The 19,677-nt window shown below is 39.0% G+C and overlaps 1 protein-coding gene and 1 long non-coding RNA gene across 2 annotated transcripts in view; one reads left to right on the top strand and one right to left on the bottom strand.

Annotated features, from left to right (window-relative positions):
* TMEM132C (transmembrane protein 132C) overlaps positions 1-19,677 on the top strand; it is a 540,167-nt gene that overhangs the window by 315,783 nt on the left and 204,707 nt on the right. The window contains exon 3 of the mRNA XM_074205334.1: positions 10,945-11,091. Coding sequence (XP_074061435.1) covers positions 10,945-11,091 — 147 coding nt within the window. The remainder of the gene's footprint in view (positions 1-10,944; positions 11,092-19,677) is intronic.
* The window catches only part of LOC141501417 (uncharacterized), a 150,506-nt gene that overhangs the window by 4,956 nt on the left and 125,873 nt on the right, over positions 1-19,677 (bottom strand). The gene's annotated exons all lie outside the window — the stretch shown is intronic.

Raw genomic sequence — 19,677 nt, 5'->3', positions numbered from 1 at the left:
CACATAGAAGATATGTAGAGAAAAATGGAAGATAATGTCAAAGGGAGCAGCTTGCTGGTACAATGGATAAAATACTGGGTGTAGAGTTAGGAAGACCTGAGTTCAAATTCAACCTCAAACACTAGCTAGGTGTGTAGGTCTGAGAAAGTTACCTAACCCTATTTGCTTCATTTTTCTCATCTATAAAATAAAGTGGAAAAGGAAATACTAAACTACTCCAGTTTCTTTGCAGAGAAAATTTCAAATAAGGTCATAAACAATTTGATTGGCCTGAAAAACAACTGAACAATAAAAGTAACTAAGAGTAAGAACGTGTGAGTAGGTTGGGATTTGTACCATCAAATGGCAGACCCACTTTGGTGCCATCAGGGATCCATCAAAGCATCAAAGAGGATGAGAGACACCCTCCTGGCTGGTGATAATCAGCTGCAAATGGATGGTTAATTCAGGTAGCAGAGGAGTCTTTTGCTGAATTATCTGTACAGACATGACTAAGGTAATCTGGCCTTTAACACTCAATCGGGCCTTATTCCCTATTTCTGCCATTTCAATGAATTGTGTGTCTGTTCTGTCATCATGAAATACCTTCATGTTAGGGTTATTATTAAATTAAATTAAAATCGTGCCAATTTGTGAACTAAAACAGCCACAAGGAAGGTCATAAAAGCTTTAGCATGTGTACATGCATAAATACAACACAGTAATCTCAGGACTGCAGATGGATGGAAGACATCACCAGGTAGTTCATTAACATTGTTCTGGCAATTAGACTGGGAAGGCTTGTGAATTCTAAGCTGATTTGGCCACATTTTATCTTAAACCAGATGTTCTAGAATAGGGGTCTTTGTGGTTTGCATTTGGGTCTTGATTCTTATACATTAGTATGAGAGCAGGGAAAAGAAAAGGGATGGATTTAAGGGTGTTTTCCAGGATACAGCTTTGCCTACCCCTATAGCAGACTTATTGATGTCCAATCTCGGTGAGGCCAAGAATTTTGGCAGCTTACACCATGGCCTACTACATAGACTTCCAAAACGCTTTATAATCTGACCTACTTCTACTTTCTCATCTTTATTTCTTACAGTTTACTCCCTTCTACATGCCATGATTCGTTTATATTGATTTGCTTACTTTTCTGCATATATAGCAGGGTTATGCCAACCACCATCAATTCATAAAACTGAATTGAATTGAATTGACTCTCAATCCCTAAATTTTCAATGTGGTTATTTATACCTTGGAAAGCAGGAATGGTTCAGATCAGATTTATTGTCTTGTTGATTGTCTTGGCTTAACAAAGTGATTGGTAAAATAGTAGTGATTCAGATGAAATTTAAAAGCATGTCACATGTATGTTTTAAAAGTTCCAGAGGCAGTTATTAAACATACCAACATGTGCCCACCTGTGACCCCCCCACATTTCCTACTTCCTCTGGTGCTAGCTATTCCCCATACTTGACATGTTCTCCTTCCTCTTACTCTTAATTTTCCTTCTAAGTTCAGCTTCTGTAGAGGACTTTCTTGGTTCCCCTCAACTGCTACTGCCTTCTCTCTAAGATTATTTCCCCTCCCAGAATGATTTTTTTGAGTATGCAAGAGATCCTTCTTTGCCTTATCTCTCTTTTATTCTTAATCATGGAATGATCATTGCCTCAATCAAACTGAGACCTGAGAAAGTCCTTAGCTTGACAAGGCCAAGGTCTCGCACTGTTTTCAGGTCCATTTCCGGGCTCCCTGATCTATATCTGTACCTAGACCTAGATGACTCCAGAGGAGAAAGTGGGACAGGTGACCTTGAACAGCCCTCCCTCACTTAAATCCAATTCACTTGTATTTCATGGTATCACCTCATTGAAGTCATGGTCCTTCTTCAAGAAGGAAGAATAACGAATAACAACTTTGCATTTACATTGGATCTTTGTGGACTGTACATAGTTATTTACATTTCATTATTTGCATATCATCCCGATGAGAATGTAAGCTTCTTGAAGGCAGGAATTATTTAGTCTTCTTCTTTTAATCTCCACTAAATCCATGTTAACTTGTTGCCTGACCAACTATAGTCTTCCTGAAATGTCATAAGGGAAAGGAAAAGTACAGGACTTTGCGGGGAGAACCTGCAACATTGTGCCCCCATAGACTCCCATCAGTTTCCTCAGTCACAAAATGGAGCAATTTGTGAAAATTAATATACAAAAATCTGACAGACAAGTTTCTAAACTAATGACTATCTGGAAAAGTAGAATATACTGGCAAAAGCTCTCAACTTATGGTCAAAAGCCTTGGGTAAATTGGAATCAAAAGGCTTAGATTCAAAGGAAAATATTCCCATTCTACCATCAAAAATGTTTCTAGGTGGTACAGTATATAGAGGGCTGGATCTGGAGTCAAAAAGACTACTTCGTAAGTTTAAATCTGGTTTCAGATACTTAGTAACTGAGTGGCCATGGACAAGCCACTCAACCCTTTTTGTCTCAATTTCTTCATCTGTAAAATGGGGTGGAGAAGGGAATAGTAAAACCAATATCTTTACCAAGAAAACCCCAAATGGGCTAATGAAGAAGCAGACTATGACTGAAATATTTGAATAACAATGGAATCAAAAGACCTGTGTTCACATCCTGCATACAACACTTACCTGTTTGACCTTAGAAAAATCACTTAACCCTCTGGTCTTAGTTTCTTCCTCTAATAAAATCAGAATGGTAGGAATTGTAGTCTCAGAAAACCCTTTGAACTTTTGAGCCAAAGTCATCTTTTTGTGCCTCTGTTTGCCCATATGTAAAATAAGGGTATTGAATGAGATGGTCATCCTGCCTTTTCTCAAATAGGCCTCACATCCCTACATGATCACGCTAAGCAATTCTTCATTTGAGGTTACTTGTTATGGTTTCATAGATGTTTAACAGAACCTCAAGAATTTTTGACAATAGAGGGGAATTGAAAGGAGTTTGGGAGTCAAAGTGATAGGAAAAAAGAAGAAAAGGTGAAAAAACACTCTTTAGCCAGGTTTATGGAAGTAGGAAATTCCTTTTCTAAAATATAGGTAAAGAATCGCCAAATTCCAGAGATGGAAAAGACCTCAATTGCTACCCAAAACCAATCCTTGTCTGGCCGATTGCCATTCAGTTCCTACTTGAATGCTCCAATGAGTAAGAACCTATTATGAAGGAAACCATCGTACATTTAAACAGCTCTTTCTTTACAAAGAGTTTCCTTACATGAAGCCAATATCTTCCTTTTTTATTTTTTGTAATGACTGGGTCTCCATATCGTACCCAAGCTGGAAGTACAGGGGTTACTCATGGGAATTAGCCCCAGTTTGAGAAGCACAGAAATTTTGACCTTCAGTTTCCATCATGGATAAGATCTCCCCTCTTTAGATAACTAGGAGCCCTTCTGCTACTAGAACAATATCATTTTAACGTCATATTTAGTGTCGACATGCTATTGGCATATAGTATAGACATTCCAGCTCAGAAGTCCTGAGTTCAAAATATCCAATAACCTCAGAATCCACATTAGTATGGCCACCTTGACTGGCCCAAATTTGCCTCTAGGTACCTTCGACTCATGATCTTAGTTTTGACTTCTGGAAGAGGAGTGGCCAGTTGTCTGAATCCAGGAACATAGTCTGAAATAAGATCTATTTTTGCATAATGTTTAAAATTATGAATTATGTAAACATTATAATGTAAAATATAATATATATTTTTAAATGTTAAAGCTAGAGCTGCCCTATCTTCAGGTTAGATTGGAGACTTCAAGTATCTTTGTGTTTTGACCGATGTATGAATATGGTATCTCCCTATTTGAATGTAAGCCCTTTGAGAAGGGACTATTTTCACTTTGTATTTGCCTTCTCCACTCTTAGTATACTGTCTGATACTTAATAGGTGCTTATTAAATATATGCTGAAGGTTTGATTGATGGGTCCCTGTTTTCTGGCATCCAAGATAAATTTAAACCAAAGGAAGGTAGTAACCAAAAGAGGTCAGTGTTTGTTAAGTTGAATTGAAGAGTGAAAAAGAAAATCACTTATCAAACTTTCTACGCTTGAGCTAAAGCTTGACTGTAATTTTCACAAAAGACCTGAGAGCAGGAGAGAGGCTTCGTTCCAGATAATTCAGTGGTTGCCATTCTTAGACTGTGTTCCAAGCAGAGAATTATATTTGGGGAAAGATGGTGAAGCTTAAAGGCATATGGGCACAAACAAGTGAAGAATAGGAACAAGCTTCTAAAAAGAAATTGCAGTGATTGAGGGGATCATCTAGTTGGCTGTGTTTTGGGAACCAATTCAGGGCCTCTGGTTCCATGCCCTCAAACAGATCCCCAAAGAAAAAGTGATCTCCTACTCCAAGGATAAGGCTAGTTGGATGGAAAGAAGGAAAAAGGGAAGAAAGAAAGTAAGGAGAGAGGGAAGAAAGAAGGAGGAGAGAGGAAGGGAGGAGGGGAAGGAAGGAAGGAAGGAAGGAAGGAAGGAAGGAAGGAAGGAAGGAAGCAAAGAAAAAAAGGAAGGAATGGAGGGAGGGAGGAAAGCAGGAAGGATGGGAGAGAAGGAAGGAGGGAGAGAGGAAGGAAGGAAGGAAAGAGCGAGGAAGGGAAGATAGAAATGAAGGTGGGAAGAAAAAAGAACGAAGGGAAGGAGGGAGAGAAGCAGAAAGAATGGAAGGGAGAGAAGGAAGGAGGAAGGGAGAAAGGAAAGAGGGAACAAAGGAAGGAGAGTGGAAGGAAGGAAGGAAGGTGGGAAGATAAAAGAAGGAAGAAGGGAAAGGAAGGGAGGAATGAGGGAAGGAGATAAGTAGGATGGCAGGCAGGGAAGAGAGGAAGGAGGAAGCAAGAACAAAGGAAGAAAGAGAGGAAGAAAGGAGGGAGAGAGGCAAAAAGGAAGGGAGGGAAGGAAGAAAGAAGGAAGAGGGAGGGAGGATTCATTAAGTATTTATTATGCCATGCCAGACATTGTGATAACTTCTTTCCAAAGTTTATCTCATTTGATCCTTCCAACAATTCTGGGAGGTAGATACTCTTATTAACACTATTTCACAGTGAAGGAAAACGAGGCAGACAAGAGTTTAAATGACATTCCCTGGGTCACATGGCTAGCTAAAGTCTAAGACTCTGGACCTAGGCCTCCTTGCCCCTGAGCCCACTTGTCTCCTAGTCCTCTCTTGAATGAATGGTTGAATGAATGAAAGAACAAGTTAACTAAGGAGCATGTTTTAAGATTTCCTATGCTTCCAGCTCTATGCTAGGCACTGAGAACACAAAACCACAATACAGACAGCCCCTCCTCAAGGAGCTTACATTCTAATAGGAGGAGACAACACCTAAAGAGAAGTCATGGCTGGGGAGAAATGTTTTGTTTGGGGAAAGTGATGGAAAGAGAGAGTAAAGCCATAGGGAAGTAGGTTGACCCTTTTTTTCCCCCCAGGACTAAGACTAGAGTTATTTCAATGATGGTTCCAGACCATAAAGGGGATTAGGGTGGCATGGTAGGTAAGAAACTGTAAAATGAATGAAGCAGGGCAAGTCCTAGAAAGAGAGGAGTGGGGCTGGAGGCAGGAAGAGATTTATGATCCTTATTCTGAAGGGCAGAGAAATGTTTGTGTGTTATGCATTTATGTAGTTTGGACTACTTGTAAAGGACAACACAATCATTTTTATTCATTGTGGCTGCTATTATTTCCATCTTAATACCCCGAGCAACAATGGTCAGAAATGCAAGATGGATAGAACAACTATAATGGGGCTATAAATCTGTTCGGACTTTTAAATCTAATGCTTTTGCTTTATGACAGCTCTTCGGAAGGCGGAGTTGGGGCATAGATTATCAGTGCAAGAGATTTCAAGTTTTGCTATCTCCTCTCAGAGAATTGACATTTAAATATATGAAGGCTCAGCACCAATAAAATGGGGTTACACATTTAGGGAGAAAGGCTGGGCTATCTTTATTTCTATGGATTTCCTTCTGGTATGACAATCAGTCATTATTGCTATAAAGTCAAGTCAAGTCAGCAAGCATTCATTAATCACTTTCTGTGTATCCCAAATAGAATCAGTAGGCAAGACAGCTTTTGGCCTCTAGGAGCTTATATTCTAATGAGGATAAACAATAGGTAATAATAGGTAATAATGTTTGTCCCTTATTCTCGATGAAGACCATGACATCAGGTAGGTGATGCTATGCCAAGTACATGAAATGGATTTGAGGGGGGAAGGTATACTAAGTCCTCAGCCTTACTATCTGGGTCCCTTGGCCAGATATGAATCAAGGTGACTGGACTGAGGCAATCAGGGTCAAGTGACTTGCTCAAGGTCACACAGCCACATAAATGTCTGAGACAAGATTTAAATTCCTATCCTCCTGTCTCCAGGGTCAGTGCTCTATTCATTATGCCATCTATCCACTGTCTACCCTAGACAATAAGTAAAAGGGAGATGAAGAGAGTTGGGAAAATTGAGAAAGGAGATTTGCCACAAAAGGGGGAGAGAGCATGGTATATGGAGTCTGAAGAATAAGGAATACAATGGAATATTTATGTTTACTAGAAATATCATCCTAGATAGAATACTGGGATTTGAAATCATAGATCATACCTTGAGAGCTGAAAGTAGATTTCAGAAACCAACCTCTTTATTTTACATATATTGTTTGACCTTAACCTTATAATCACCTGTAAAGTAGGTACTCTTATGGTTATCTCTATTTTTGAGACAAAGATGGTGATGCTTTCAGTGGTTAAAGTGACCTGCATGTGGTTAAACAGCAGAATTTGAATGCATATCTCTCTTGATTCTAAAAAAAGCATCTTGCGGCCTCAGACACTTAGTAATTACCTAGTTGTGTGGCCTTGGGCAAGCCACTTAAGCCCATTGCCTTGCAAAAATCTAAAAAAAAAAGAGCAACTTGATCAAATGACTTCAAAATGAAAACAGGTTGGCATGACTTTTGACCTACCATAACTATTTACGTAGGGAGGGACTCACATTAAGCTTTCAGGATAAGTTCCAATTGCACATCTGTCAGACCATCCTCCCCTTCATTAATCAAAAACAGGACTGGACCCCTTAAAACCTTGTAAGAGCAAGGAAACTGATGGAAGGGGAGAAAAGAAAGAAAATATTACAAGGAAACACATAACTAGAATGCCTCCTGAGACTAAAGGGGAACCCTGGCTGCTGGAGTGCAAAGCCCATGCTGAATATTGATTTTCTTTAAAGACGTTAATCATCTCTTGTGAAACAGCAGAGCCAGGCAATCTTTGGAATGTGGCAGAAACGGATTTTGCTTGTACGTCATGAAATACTAAAAGAGAATAAATGTTTAACTGTAAACATTTGTACTGTGCAGGTGGAGAGCATATTTTGCCTGTGTATACATGGACATAATTTATTGTAGCATTATAAATAAGGAGGGACCCACTGGCTCTGGCATCTACCAACCTAGTGGGGTCTGAACAGTGATGTTTGCTTGTTTCTTTGAATGCATCACCATGAAATTCAGGATTTTGTCTGCAATATTCTTTGTTGATATTATATTCAAAGACAAGAAAGGAACCATTGCTTACAGGATGGAGAGCAAACCTTGGTGGCAGAGAGATCCAGGCTTAGAGCCTTCCTTTTTCAGAGGGTTCCTGGCCCTGTGAATCTTGATAAATTATTTAATACCTTAGTGGCTAACATTCCAAAACTTCGGAAATTTCAGAACCATTGAAAATCTCTTTCTAGAAGTTTGCATCATTAAACTTTGGTATATGTCTCTGTCTCTGTGTCTCTGCTTTCTGTCTCTCACTAGGCAACTAGATGGTACTGTTGGTAGAGTGCTGTGTTATTCAGTCATCTCTGACTCTTTGTGGCCCTGTAGATCATAGTAGACCAAATTACTACATGGGTTATTGTTTGTTTTGTTTTGCGAAGATAATAGAGTGGTCTGTCATTTCCTCACAACTTCTTACCATATATTTTGTATTTAGTATATCAAACTCCCCCCTTCCCCAATAAAATATAAACCCCTCCAAAGTGAGGAATGTTTTGGTTTTGCCTTTATATTCCCAACACCTAGGACTGTGCCTCAGTAAATAATCCTTATTTAAAGGCTGAATACATTCCTTAGACTAGAAAGAATGAGATGTGTAAATGCATTTACACCTCCTGGCATGGATGTGACAGCAGCCAAGATTATGAAAAACAATCCAAGAAGTGGCTAGAATTAATGGAAAATTTTCAAAAAATGTGTGTAAGGCTGAGATTTGATAGACCAGTTTTAATTTAGTGGCACGTCTGAAAGTACATGCAGGCACTGGTGTCCATAGCATCCCCTTTGACAAAACAACTTGGTCTCCTACATTAGTCCTGTCTGCTTAACCATGTTGGGAAGTAGCCACCTCTGCCCCCATCATTTTAACTCTTGTCCACAGAGCACGTATGTTTCCACAATATAAATTTGAGTGTTTATTTTGGAAGCCTTGACTCCAGTGTTCTCACCCCACTGGTGATGCCAAGTTCAGCCTTCCTCCATAGAACTAATTTTCCCTGGGAACATTACCCCTTCTAAATGACTTTTTCTTAATGTAGATATGAAAATCTAACACCCTCATTAAACAGGAGTCTAAATGAGCACAATGGACTTATGGCCTCAGTCTTTTTATTCCATTTTACTAGCTCCTACTTCCAGCCCACATTGGGATAAGATGCCTGCCTCAGTCAACAAGAATCCTCCTATTAATCTGAACTGTGAGGCGGAAAGAACAATTTGTAGCTTCAGTGGAAAGCAAAGTCCTGAGCAAAATCCAAATGGGGCAAACTCCATTTCAAGGAAACACAGAATAATCCCTAAGGTGCTTCCTTCCTTAAGGCAAAGGAGGGAAAACCTGCCTAAACTAGGCAGATAACCTGTGCTGACATCACCAGGTTAGTGCAAATACTTGGGTGAGGATAGGGAATGTTGGTTTAGATTTGCCAAGGGTAGCAGTTCTAGTTTTCCATGATGGAAATGGGATTTAGTTTAACATAACATTTTAACAGGGCCCTCGTTCTCTGCTCTCCCCTCTGTCTTCATTTCTCTGCCTTTCCTTCCTCAGGAGACCTTTTTCATTCTTTCTCTGTTAGTGTCATTCCTTTTCAGATGGACTTTCATTCTCAAAAAAAAGGCCCTGGAATAAGGAGTACCTGAGTTCAAATCCAGCCTCAGACACTTGATAATTACCTAGCTGTGTGGCCTTGGGCAAGCCACTTAACCCCATTTGCCTTGCAAAAAAAAAAACCTAAAAAAATATGATGCAGAATACATAATAATACATATAAATTCATACATATATGTATCAGTTTGTTTTTATCTTAATTTCCATCTTATATTAGAATCTAAGACTCTTGAGGGCAGGGCCTGTCCTTTTGTATCTCCAAAATGTAGCAAAGCAGTTGCTACTTCCTAAGTGCTCAATATAAAAGCTTATGAGCTGACTGACATAAAGTCAGAACTGTAATAAGCAGACTAATTGCTTATGTGGAATTTTCTGCCAAGAAACCAATTCAAGGCCTAGTGAATTCTCTAGATGTTTTCTTGAATTATGAGCATTTTAGAAAAGTTCATGCTTGGCCTTGGTGTGCAGAGTCTGGACAAGGCTTGGCAATTCTTTTGAATGCTATTACTTAATCATCTCCAAATCAACAGAATGAAAGGAAATCGAGGGGTCATATCCAGCCATCATATCTTACAGACACAGTAATTTTCATTTGTTGTTTGTCCTTCATTCTCAAAGAAATCCAAGACATCATGGATGTGATTCCATGACATGCAAGTAAATTGAACTACTAGAAATGGTCCTGGATACAACAATCCTTTTTAAGGTGTTTAAAAGGTCTCAGGTTGACTTAGATAACACCTATTGAGTGATTAAAGCTAAGTTATTGCTACTGAAGTTGGTTTTCCTTCATTCTCAAAGAGCATTGTAATATCAGGGATGCTTTTACCTATTAAAAAAAATAAATCTAGGAGGAGAAGACCCCCTCTTGTGCCTAGAAAAGAAGCAATTATGCTGTATGAAAGGAGATAAAGATGGAAGAAGTCCAAGTGGCCTTTACAAAACATATATAATTAAGACTTCGCCTCGGACTCTTTTTTGGTTTGGTTGATTGGTTGGTTGGTTGGTTGGGTGGGTGGGTGGGTGGTTGGTTGGTTGTTGGGTTTTTTTTAACAAAGAAGGAAACCAACACCACAGAAGGAGAATGACAAACATTTCCTTTTTTTGTTATCTGAGGTGCCCAAGAAAGAGATGGAGATGGAAGAAACACTGATTGATGGTGTCACCATTTATCCTGTTCTGGAGCTCTAGTTTTCTTTTCCTATCCCTCCCCCACTTTCCTGAAATTGGGGGGATAGGAGGGGGGAGATGAAGCATCCTCTTCCTGGTCCTGGATGAAAAATACACCCAGGCTACTGATAATCTCTGTAACTTGACCCTATCCTCCAACCATTTTGTCCCCTGAATTCCCTTACTCTAATAAGGGGGCTTTTGTCTTCTTTATAGGGGACTGGTCTTGCATTATATTTCCCTACCTCTTCACCATGCACCTATTCAAGTATCTTCTTCCCTCCCCAATTCTCATCCCTCCCCCACCTTGAGCTTTTCCTCTTTAGGACAGAAGCTCCTTGAAGAGATATACCATTTTGCTTGCTTGTACTTGTGCCCAAGTCTTAGCAAGTCCCAACAGCTCACTCAACATCAATTTCTTCATCTATCTAAAGTAGAGATAGCAATGGCATCTGCCTTAGGAAGGGCACATATAAAACATCTTGCAAACTTGAGATATCAAAGTTGAGATATCAATAAATTCTAGTCATTCTCAGATTTTGGAGGAAAACATTAGACAATGGAACTTGGGTGCCTGGAAGAGACAGTTGCTGGATGAGCTACTAATACTATTTTATAATCTCTGAACTCACAGGGCCAAGGTGAAGAAAGGTGTAAACATTCTTAGCATCAAGACAAGTGAGCCTCGACAATGGGATGTCAAGCAGGAGATGGGAAATGGTGGGAAACACTCAACCACCACAGTGATTTGTCAACGGATAGTGTCCAGTTCTAGGAACAGGTAAGAGATGTTGGAAGATTTTGTTTAATGGAGTGGGTGGATGACAAGAAGGGTTGAGAAGATAACTTTTTTTTTAAATCTTTTGGTTCATTTCAGACAAGGTTCTTTAAATACTCTCCCTGTGCCCCTTCCCCCCCATCATGACTTTCGTTGATTCTTTATTGATGGGATGAAAGAGGACTCCAACATATACTTCCCCTTCAGATAACACTAATCCATAAGGTACCTCCTTTCAAGAAAAGATGCTTCTTTGTCTTCAAACATTTTCTTAAGCAAAACTAGCTAGGACAGATAGAAATTGTTTTGGAGTCAGGAAGACCTGTTTCAATCTCACTTCAAGTACATGATGGCATGCTGATGTCCAGCAAATTACTTAATTTCTCTGTGCCTCAGTTCCCTCATCTTTAAAATCATAGAGTAGAGGCCTTGATGACCTCAAAGCCCCTTCCAAAAACAAATCTGAAATTCTCTATGATAGGGCAGCAAACATGACCAAAAGGGGGTTATTCCATGGCTATGGTTCAGAGCTAGAAATCTCAAATATTTGAGGCTATGTCCCTATATAAGAAGAAGTCCTAGTATGAAAGTAGGCATGGGTGGACCCATCCCATATCACTTAGAGTATTGGGGTTCATAAGATTATAGATTTAAATCTAGAAGGAATCTTCAAGGTCATTCAGGTTGCTCATTTTACAGACAAGGAAAAAAACTAAGGTCCTAAATTAAGTTACTTGACCAAGGTCACACAGCTAGTAAATGACAAAGCTGAGATTTGAAACCAAGTCCCCTGACTCCAAATCTAGTCTTGTTTCCTAGTTTCCTATGGTTACTATGCTGCCTCCTGGCTAGCTTGTTGCTACTGTTAGCTACTAAGATTCCCACCTTAACTTCAAACATTTTCTTTAGGGGAACCTTGGTATTTGAATCCCCGTAGCCCAGAAAAACTTGCCATAACAAGAAGTCCAATATTCTCATCATATTATACTTATTTATTCTGATGATTCTACCCTCTGCTCTAAGAGGCTTGACTTAGGACTTCTATTAACCACTGCTTAGCAGAGCTATTAAACTCACAGCCTGCAAATCTGGAGGCACTTATGGTAACTATAGGACCATCTGGTGATCTGTAACAGGGCAGTTTACTTTCTGATGATAAAACCAGTTGGTTTGGACTGCAGAAAGAGGAGGCAGCATTAAGGATGTTCCATCTTTTTGCAAAGCTTTTTTTCCTGTTGCTCCATGTTTGTAATACATACTTTGACCTAATTTCCTTGTAAATTCATCACACAATGCTTTTGTTTTTCTAAATCACCAATTCTACCAAAAAAATTAATATCTTGGCAAAGTTCTAAAGAAACCTGTGACCTTATTGATGTGGATATAACTGTAGATTGAAGCCCATCCCTGTCTTCTCAGGCTATGTAGCTATTATCCATGTCTTCCTGGGAATGGGTTGGGTACTGTCTCCCCTTCTTATTTTCTGGACAATTAATAATCATTTAGGTGGCACAGTGGGTGGAGCACCCTGGAGTCAGAAGGATCTGAGACCAGATCCTGGCTTCAGACACTTAATAATTACTTACTTTGTGACCTTAGGCAAGTCACTTAAACCTATTGCCTTCCAAAAAACAAAAACAAAAGCAAAAACAAAAAACAAGTAATCAATTGATTAATTAGACTAGAAAATAATCAATGAATTAAGGTCAGTTGTTTCTTTGTTAACCAAAAACTGGGAGCCTTTCTCTTAATATTTCATTGCTACCAGAGGAATACACAGGATTGTAACTGAATTATCTTTCAATCTTGTTATATAATCATCTTTTGGTAGAGAAGGTATGGAGTCAAGTAATCAAAGAAACTATGTCATCATGTATGTCAATTTTTGTTTCTAGGCTACTGTGGAAAAGATCAAACTATTGAACATACACACACGCACACACACTTACCCCATAATATAGAAACAAAGCCTATAATGATCCTTCCCTCTGAAATTATTTCATATTTATATCGTCAGTTGTTTTAGGCATGTCTGACTCCTTGTGACACCATTTGGGGTTTTCTTGAGAAAGATAATGGAGTGGTTTGCCATTTCCTTATCTAGCTCATTTTATAGAAGTGTAAACAGAGGCAAACAGGGTGAACTTACCCAGGGTAATGTGGTTAGGAACTATCTAGGACCAAATTGAACTCAGGTCTTCCTGACTCCAGTCTTAGTGTAATAAATACTGTACCACCCAGCTGCCCAATTAGTTGGCACTTATCTTGTATTTATATATCTGTAAGAATGTTATTTTTCTCAGTAGACTGTAAGTTCATTAAAGGTTGGGATGTTCTCATTTTTATTTTTTAATCTCATTCCCCAACCAATTTCCTGGCATATACCAGGCATTTAATAAATGCTTCTTGAAAGAAGGAATGAATTTAGAGATTTAGGAGCCATTAGAGATTGTCACTCCACCCTTCCTGATTTTACAGATAAAGGCCATAAAGACACAAGGTTAAGCTCTCTGCTCAGGAGCATATAGGTATCAGATAGCAGAGCTCGAATTGGAACCCAGGTCTTCTGACTCCAAGACCAAATCCCAGAATTATAGGTTCATTGCATTACAGAATATGGAGTTAGAAATGCGTTGCTCCAACACCCCCCTTTTTCCAAATGAGTGAATTGAGTCCCAGGGAGGTGAAGCAACAATTTTTCTAAGAGCCCGTAGTTAATAAGTAGCTAAGCAAAAATTTGAAATTGGGTCTTTTGATTATAAATCTGGTGTCCTTTCCAATAAACCATGCTTCCTTATATGGAAAAGAAGCCATCTGTAAACTGTAGATTTTCATTAAAAAGCAAAAACATCTGGTATCCTGACCAGCTTACTGATTCAATCCATCAAAAGTAGATACCACTGCATTGAGTGGAAATTTCACAATTTTGCAGGGAGGAAAGGCATGGAAAGGAAATGAATTTCAGAGTTTGCTTAAAAATAAACCTTGAAAGAGAAATGGGGTTCGAGAGATAAGTTGTAAGCAAGGCTGCCTGTATTTACATCCATGCACTACAAGAGTCAGTTTATCAAAATCCCAATTAAAATCTCCTTAATCTAATTTGCATAAAGTCTAATTAACCCACAAAAATTTAGCCTGATTATGCAAATAAAAGTGAATGTGTTAATTAACAAAGATTGAATTTGTATATGTAAATACACCTTCTTTTAGGTAGTAGGGCAGGATTGAGAGGGAGTTAAAATTAAGGATTTCAAGAAGCAGACCCTGAAGTAGTCCATGGGTAATCTTGCAGCAGCCCCTTCAGTCAAGTCTATGTGGGATTATGGTAAATTAGATTCTGAGTGACTGTTCTGAAGGGGATTTTCCTGAGGGTGTTCCTTGCAGTGCAGAAGTCATGGATGCCATGACATTAATCAAATCTGCCAAAGAATCATGATTATTAATGTGGAAATTTTTATGTGGTTCTCTCTATGCTCAGAAGGAGCTTAATGCCCAGGTTCCTTGTCATTGGCAGTGAAAAACTGGGGAGTTTTCTAAGGTGTTGTGCCACATTTGAAGATATACTAAGACATCTCTTGGAGACATTGTCGGTCATCCATGTCTCCAAGAGATGTCTTAGTATATCTTCAAATGTGGCACAACACCTTAGAAAACTCCCCATGACCAGGACATTTCATGTTCTCCAGGCTAGAATGTGAATCTTAGTCCAGTACTCTCTAGCCAAGGAGTATTAGCTTCTTAATATGATAACTTGAGAGGTGAAAGATTTAGATGATATATAGATAAATTTAAAGGAGAATCTTAACCTGGAGTCTGTGATCCAATGGTAAATTTCAGGGGATCTAGGTGTGAATGTGGATAAGGAAAAAAATTATTTCTTTATTTTCAATAATCTCAATTGGAAATTTTACCTTTCCTTCAATTATTTAGTAGTCAATAGTCTAGAACTATATGTCCAGGCTCTACTGTATCCCAGGCTCTGTTAAGTGCTAAATTGACAAGAAAAATAGTCCCTGTTCTTGAGGAGATTACAATTTGATGAAGAAAGACAGCACACAAAAGGAAGGTATAAAATAGGGGTGTCAAAGGGTACCTGGTATGGGGGGGGTATGATGCTTGCAGATTCAAAACCTAGCTAGCAACTGATGCCAAAATGAAGAATTTAAAATTTAAGAAAAAATAAAAAGATGATTCATTTAAAAGGATGAGTTCCTTCTCAAATTGTGAGGATAAACTAAGATAATATTTGTAACGATGTTACCACAGAATAGAAACTTAATACCTGTTCCTTCCTTCTTTTCTTCCTTTTTTCTATCTCCTTTTCCCTTCTATGGTGACTCAACATGGGGAATAAAACAAACCAGATTTCAGACTGGAGAGTGGAACATTGGGAAGATATACAGGACTCTAGTCATTAAGGTTTGAGGGAGAGACCAAAATGGTTTAGGGAGAGAAATAAAATTCTTGACCCTGGGTGAATGGTCCAGGGGACTAAACTTTGTTATTATAAACTTCTGGGATATCTAGATGTGACAGCTCTATTAAGTATGAGTGAGAGCTTCCAAGGCTTCTGGAGTATCGTGCAACTGAGAACCATTACTTGAGTTTGTCTTCTTATGAAAACCAAGGGACTGTGTCTATCTGAACCAATACATTACTCTTGATAAATATCCTTTCCATGCTACTGTCAAGTAAACTTTTGTTTAAAAGCTAATAATATAATAATTTTAAAAAGGGATTCTAAGAAGAGACCCATAGACTTTATGAGTCTGCCAAAGGTCTTCATTCAGGTCCCATAGATTAAGACCCCTTGGACTAGTACAGATCCCTCATTTTACAGTTGAAGAAACTGAAATCCAAGAAAGTAGAGTTGTTTACAATCTGGATAAGGAACAAATCTGGCAGAATTACCGCTAGTGGAGGTGGGAAAGAAAAAGAAAGTCACATACCCATGATATCTTTATTTTTAAAAGTCACCACTCCCCCAAATGAAGAATGGAGGCTCCATGCGGACATAGTCAATTAGGATTTTGTCTTTGTTAGCCTAGTGGAAAGACCTCTACAATAAGAGTCAGAGTAGTCCTGACTGATAGCTATGGGACCAGGGTACATCCCTGTGACTTATTTTCCTCATTCCAAAATGGTGAAGGAAAAGGAATGGAACAAATAGTATCTCATTTGGTCGTGACAACAACCCTGGGGGGAGGCAGATGTTATTAGTATCTACATTTTACAGTTGAGGAAACTGAGGCAGATAAAGATTGATTAATTTAGCCTTGGTCCCATGAGGCTGGATTTCAACTCAGGTCTTCCCAATTTCAGGTCCAGTGCTATATCCATTATACTACCCAGCTGGCATAATACCCATTTTACATGTCTGTAAAGATCAAATGAGAATCCCTGATGCCCACTACAATGTCTGGCCTGCAATAGGCATTAGATAAATCTTTGTTGAAATAGTCTGAAATGCTCAGAGCTATCCCTCACTTCAAGAGAGCTGTGTGGCACAGTGACTTCTTGGGATCACGAAAATGTTAGTATGAATCCAGATTCAAGCATGTACTAGTTATGTGACAACTCTGCATCTCAGTTTCTTTTTCCTATAAAATATGGATAAAAATATCACCATCCTCCCAAGATTGGCAGGATCAAATGACACAAAATATATCTGAAGGGTTTTTCAAATTTAAAGATGTTTTATAAATGATGCTGTTACCACCTCTACCACCACCATTATCACTTGCATTTCTGCTACTACCACTACTACTATCACTTCTACTTCTGCTACTATTACTACTACTACTACTACTACTACCACCACAACTACCACCAGTCCCCTTCTCGTTCTCATCTACGTCCATTAAAATCTCACTTTCACAAATCTCATTATTTTAGACTCCTCTTAATTATGTTTATTTCCTAGATGCTGTGTGGTTTAGTGAATGGCATGTTTGTCTTGGAATCAGGAAAATCTGGTTTAAAACCCACCAGATATTGCTACATATATGAGCACAGACAAGTTACTTAATGTGTTTTGGCTTCGGTTTCCCCAATTGTAAAAAAAAAAACTATTAATAATAACTATAGTACCTGCGTAGCATGGTTAGGAGATATAAATGTGATATTGTATATAAGCTGCCTTGCCAACTTTGAAATCAATTCAACAAGTAATTATTAGGCAGATAGGGAGGTTATATTCCATTGTAGGGAAATGGAATGGAGAATGCTAATAAAAAAGGGTTCAGGAAAAGTTTCAAGTAGGAGATACTCTCGAACTCAGCCTGGAAGCCAGCTAGGGATTCTTTTTTTTTAAGGTTTTTTTTTTGCAAGGCAAACGGGGTTAAGTGGCATGCCCAAGGCCACACAGCTAGGTCATTATTAAGTGTCTGAGACCGGATTTGAACCCAGGTACTCCTGACTCCAGGGCCGGTGCTTTATCCACTACGCCACCTAGCCGCCCCCAGCTAGGGATTCTAAGAAGCTGATGAGGAGGGGGAGTATTCCATACATGGGAGACATTCCATTAATCTACTTAGAAGGAGAGGGAATATTATATATAGGGGCTCACAACTAAATGGTTTTGGCTAGAAAATAGAGTGTGATTGAAAATTACTTCAAATAATTCTGTAAAGATAAGTGAGAGTATGATTGTGAAGGGTTTTAAGTGCCAAGCAGAGAAGTGTGTTTTGTTTTTTTATCTTGGGGGTAATAGGGAGCCACTGAACCTTCTTAATAAGAAAGTGACAGATCAATGCTTTAAGAATGATAATTCAGCAGCTGTGCAGAGATTCCATTAGAAAAAACAACAGAAAGAGTGGGGAGAGGTGGAAGGGGAGAGGGCGGAGGGAGAAGGGGGGGGGGAGTTGGGGAGACACAATAGGTTAATTCATTAGTCCAGGTGAGATCTTTTGCAGGTTCAATTTGTAGGATGTGTCAATTGATTGGATAAAGGGGATAAATGAGAGGGAAAAGTTGAAGATAATATCCAGGTGGCAGAGCTGAATGACTAAAACGATGCAAGAAACAGGAAAGTTAGAAATCTGGGTTCCAGGTTAAAAAATAATGAGTTCCGGGGAGGCTAGGTGGCTTAGTGGATAAAGCACCGGCCCTGGAGTCAGGAGTACCTGGGTTCAAATCCGGTCTCAGACACTTTAATAATTACCTAGGTGTGTGGCCTTGGGCAAGCCACTTAACCCTGTTTGCCATGCAAAAAACCTAAAAAAAAAAAAAATAATGAGTTCCATTTGGAACAATTACTAAAGAACAAGATTTTAAAAGAGTGAGGAGAGCTGAATATGTAGATCTGTATAAAGATAATTTACCTCTTGGAAACCGGTGAGATCACCAAGATAGAGTTTGTAGAAAGGAGTCTTAAGTCACAAGACAGAGCCAGGTTTCACTTAGGTATGGAGTGCAGAGCATGGAAGAAGCAGGTCTTCAACAAAGGAGACTGAGAAGAAATTGTGATATAGGAAACTGGGGAGCCAGGTAATGGTAATAGTGATGTCTAAGTGGGAAAAGACTATCGAAGAAGTGAGGTGCAATAATTTGGGATACAGCAATCTCAAGAAAATGGTAGGGTCAGAAAAACAGGTTACGGTGAAAAAACAAGTGTACGCAATGTTCGAGGGGATTCGTTATTTTTTATTTGTTTTTGTCTCTGAGTTTAACTGTGAAAGGGAGACTAAATATAGGCAACAAGAGTAAGGAGATAGCAGGGTCAAGTGGTTTGTTTTGTTTCAAGGATGGGAGAATTTAGGTATATTTATAATCAGGGAAGGAGTCAGTTTTTTCCCCCTTTTCCTTTCTTCCTTCTCCATTGCTAAGGGGAGGGGAGGAAACTTGGCATCCTCTCAAAAATCTGCTTCAAACCTTAGTAAAAACTGACAACCTCACATCTTGTTAAATCTGTGCAAGGGGAACCACACAGGTACCAATAGATGATGCCTCCTGGGCCCTGTTGCCACTCTGACCAAAAGGAGGGAATGTGGAACTATCCCTTGAGACTGGATGGCCATTCTTATTCTGACCTAATGGTAATAGCCTTACCTAAATAGTGACTCAGATAACTAAAATTACATATGTAGGGCAGATGGATGGGGAAGAGATATCATTTCTTCTCAAATTACCTATGGTGCATGACTCTTTGCTCTGTTTCTATCTAGGACAACCCTATTTTGTGTTAGAAAAACTACTAACTTTCACACTGAGTAAGAAACTGGCCAAATTCTAGCAGAGATACCCCATGATAGAATGGATACTTGTCATTCAGGAAGAAATTTCAGAATGCAATTATAGTCTGCTACCTGCATCATCCTTGGCTCTTTTTCCTGCTCTTACTACCTGATTTCCCAGCAGATAGGGAGTACAGTAGATAGAATGCTGGACTTGGAGTCAGGAAGACATGAGTTCAAATCCTTCAGACAGTTACTGAGTGACTCTGGTCGAGTCATTTAACTGCTTGTAAATCACTTTGTGAAGTTCAAAACACTATTTTTCTTCTTCTTTTTCTTATCATTATTATTATTATTGGTAGTAGTAGTAGTAATAGTAGTAGTAGTAGTAATAGTGGTAGTAGTAATAGTAGTA

The sequence above is a fragment of the Macrotis lagotis genome, chromosome X, assembly GCF_037893015.1.
Source record: "Macrotis lagotis isolate mMagLag1 chromosome X, bilby.v1.9.chrom.fasta, whole genome shotgun sequence".
Taxonomy (NCBI): domain Eukaryota; kingdom Metazoa; phylum Chordata; class Mammalia; order Peramelemorphia; family Peramelidae; genus Macrotis; species Macrotis lagotis.
The sequence above is the reverse complement of the archived record's forward strand: the minus strand, read 5'-3'. Positions and strand labels throughout refer to the sequence as shown.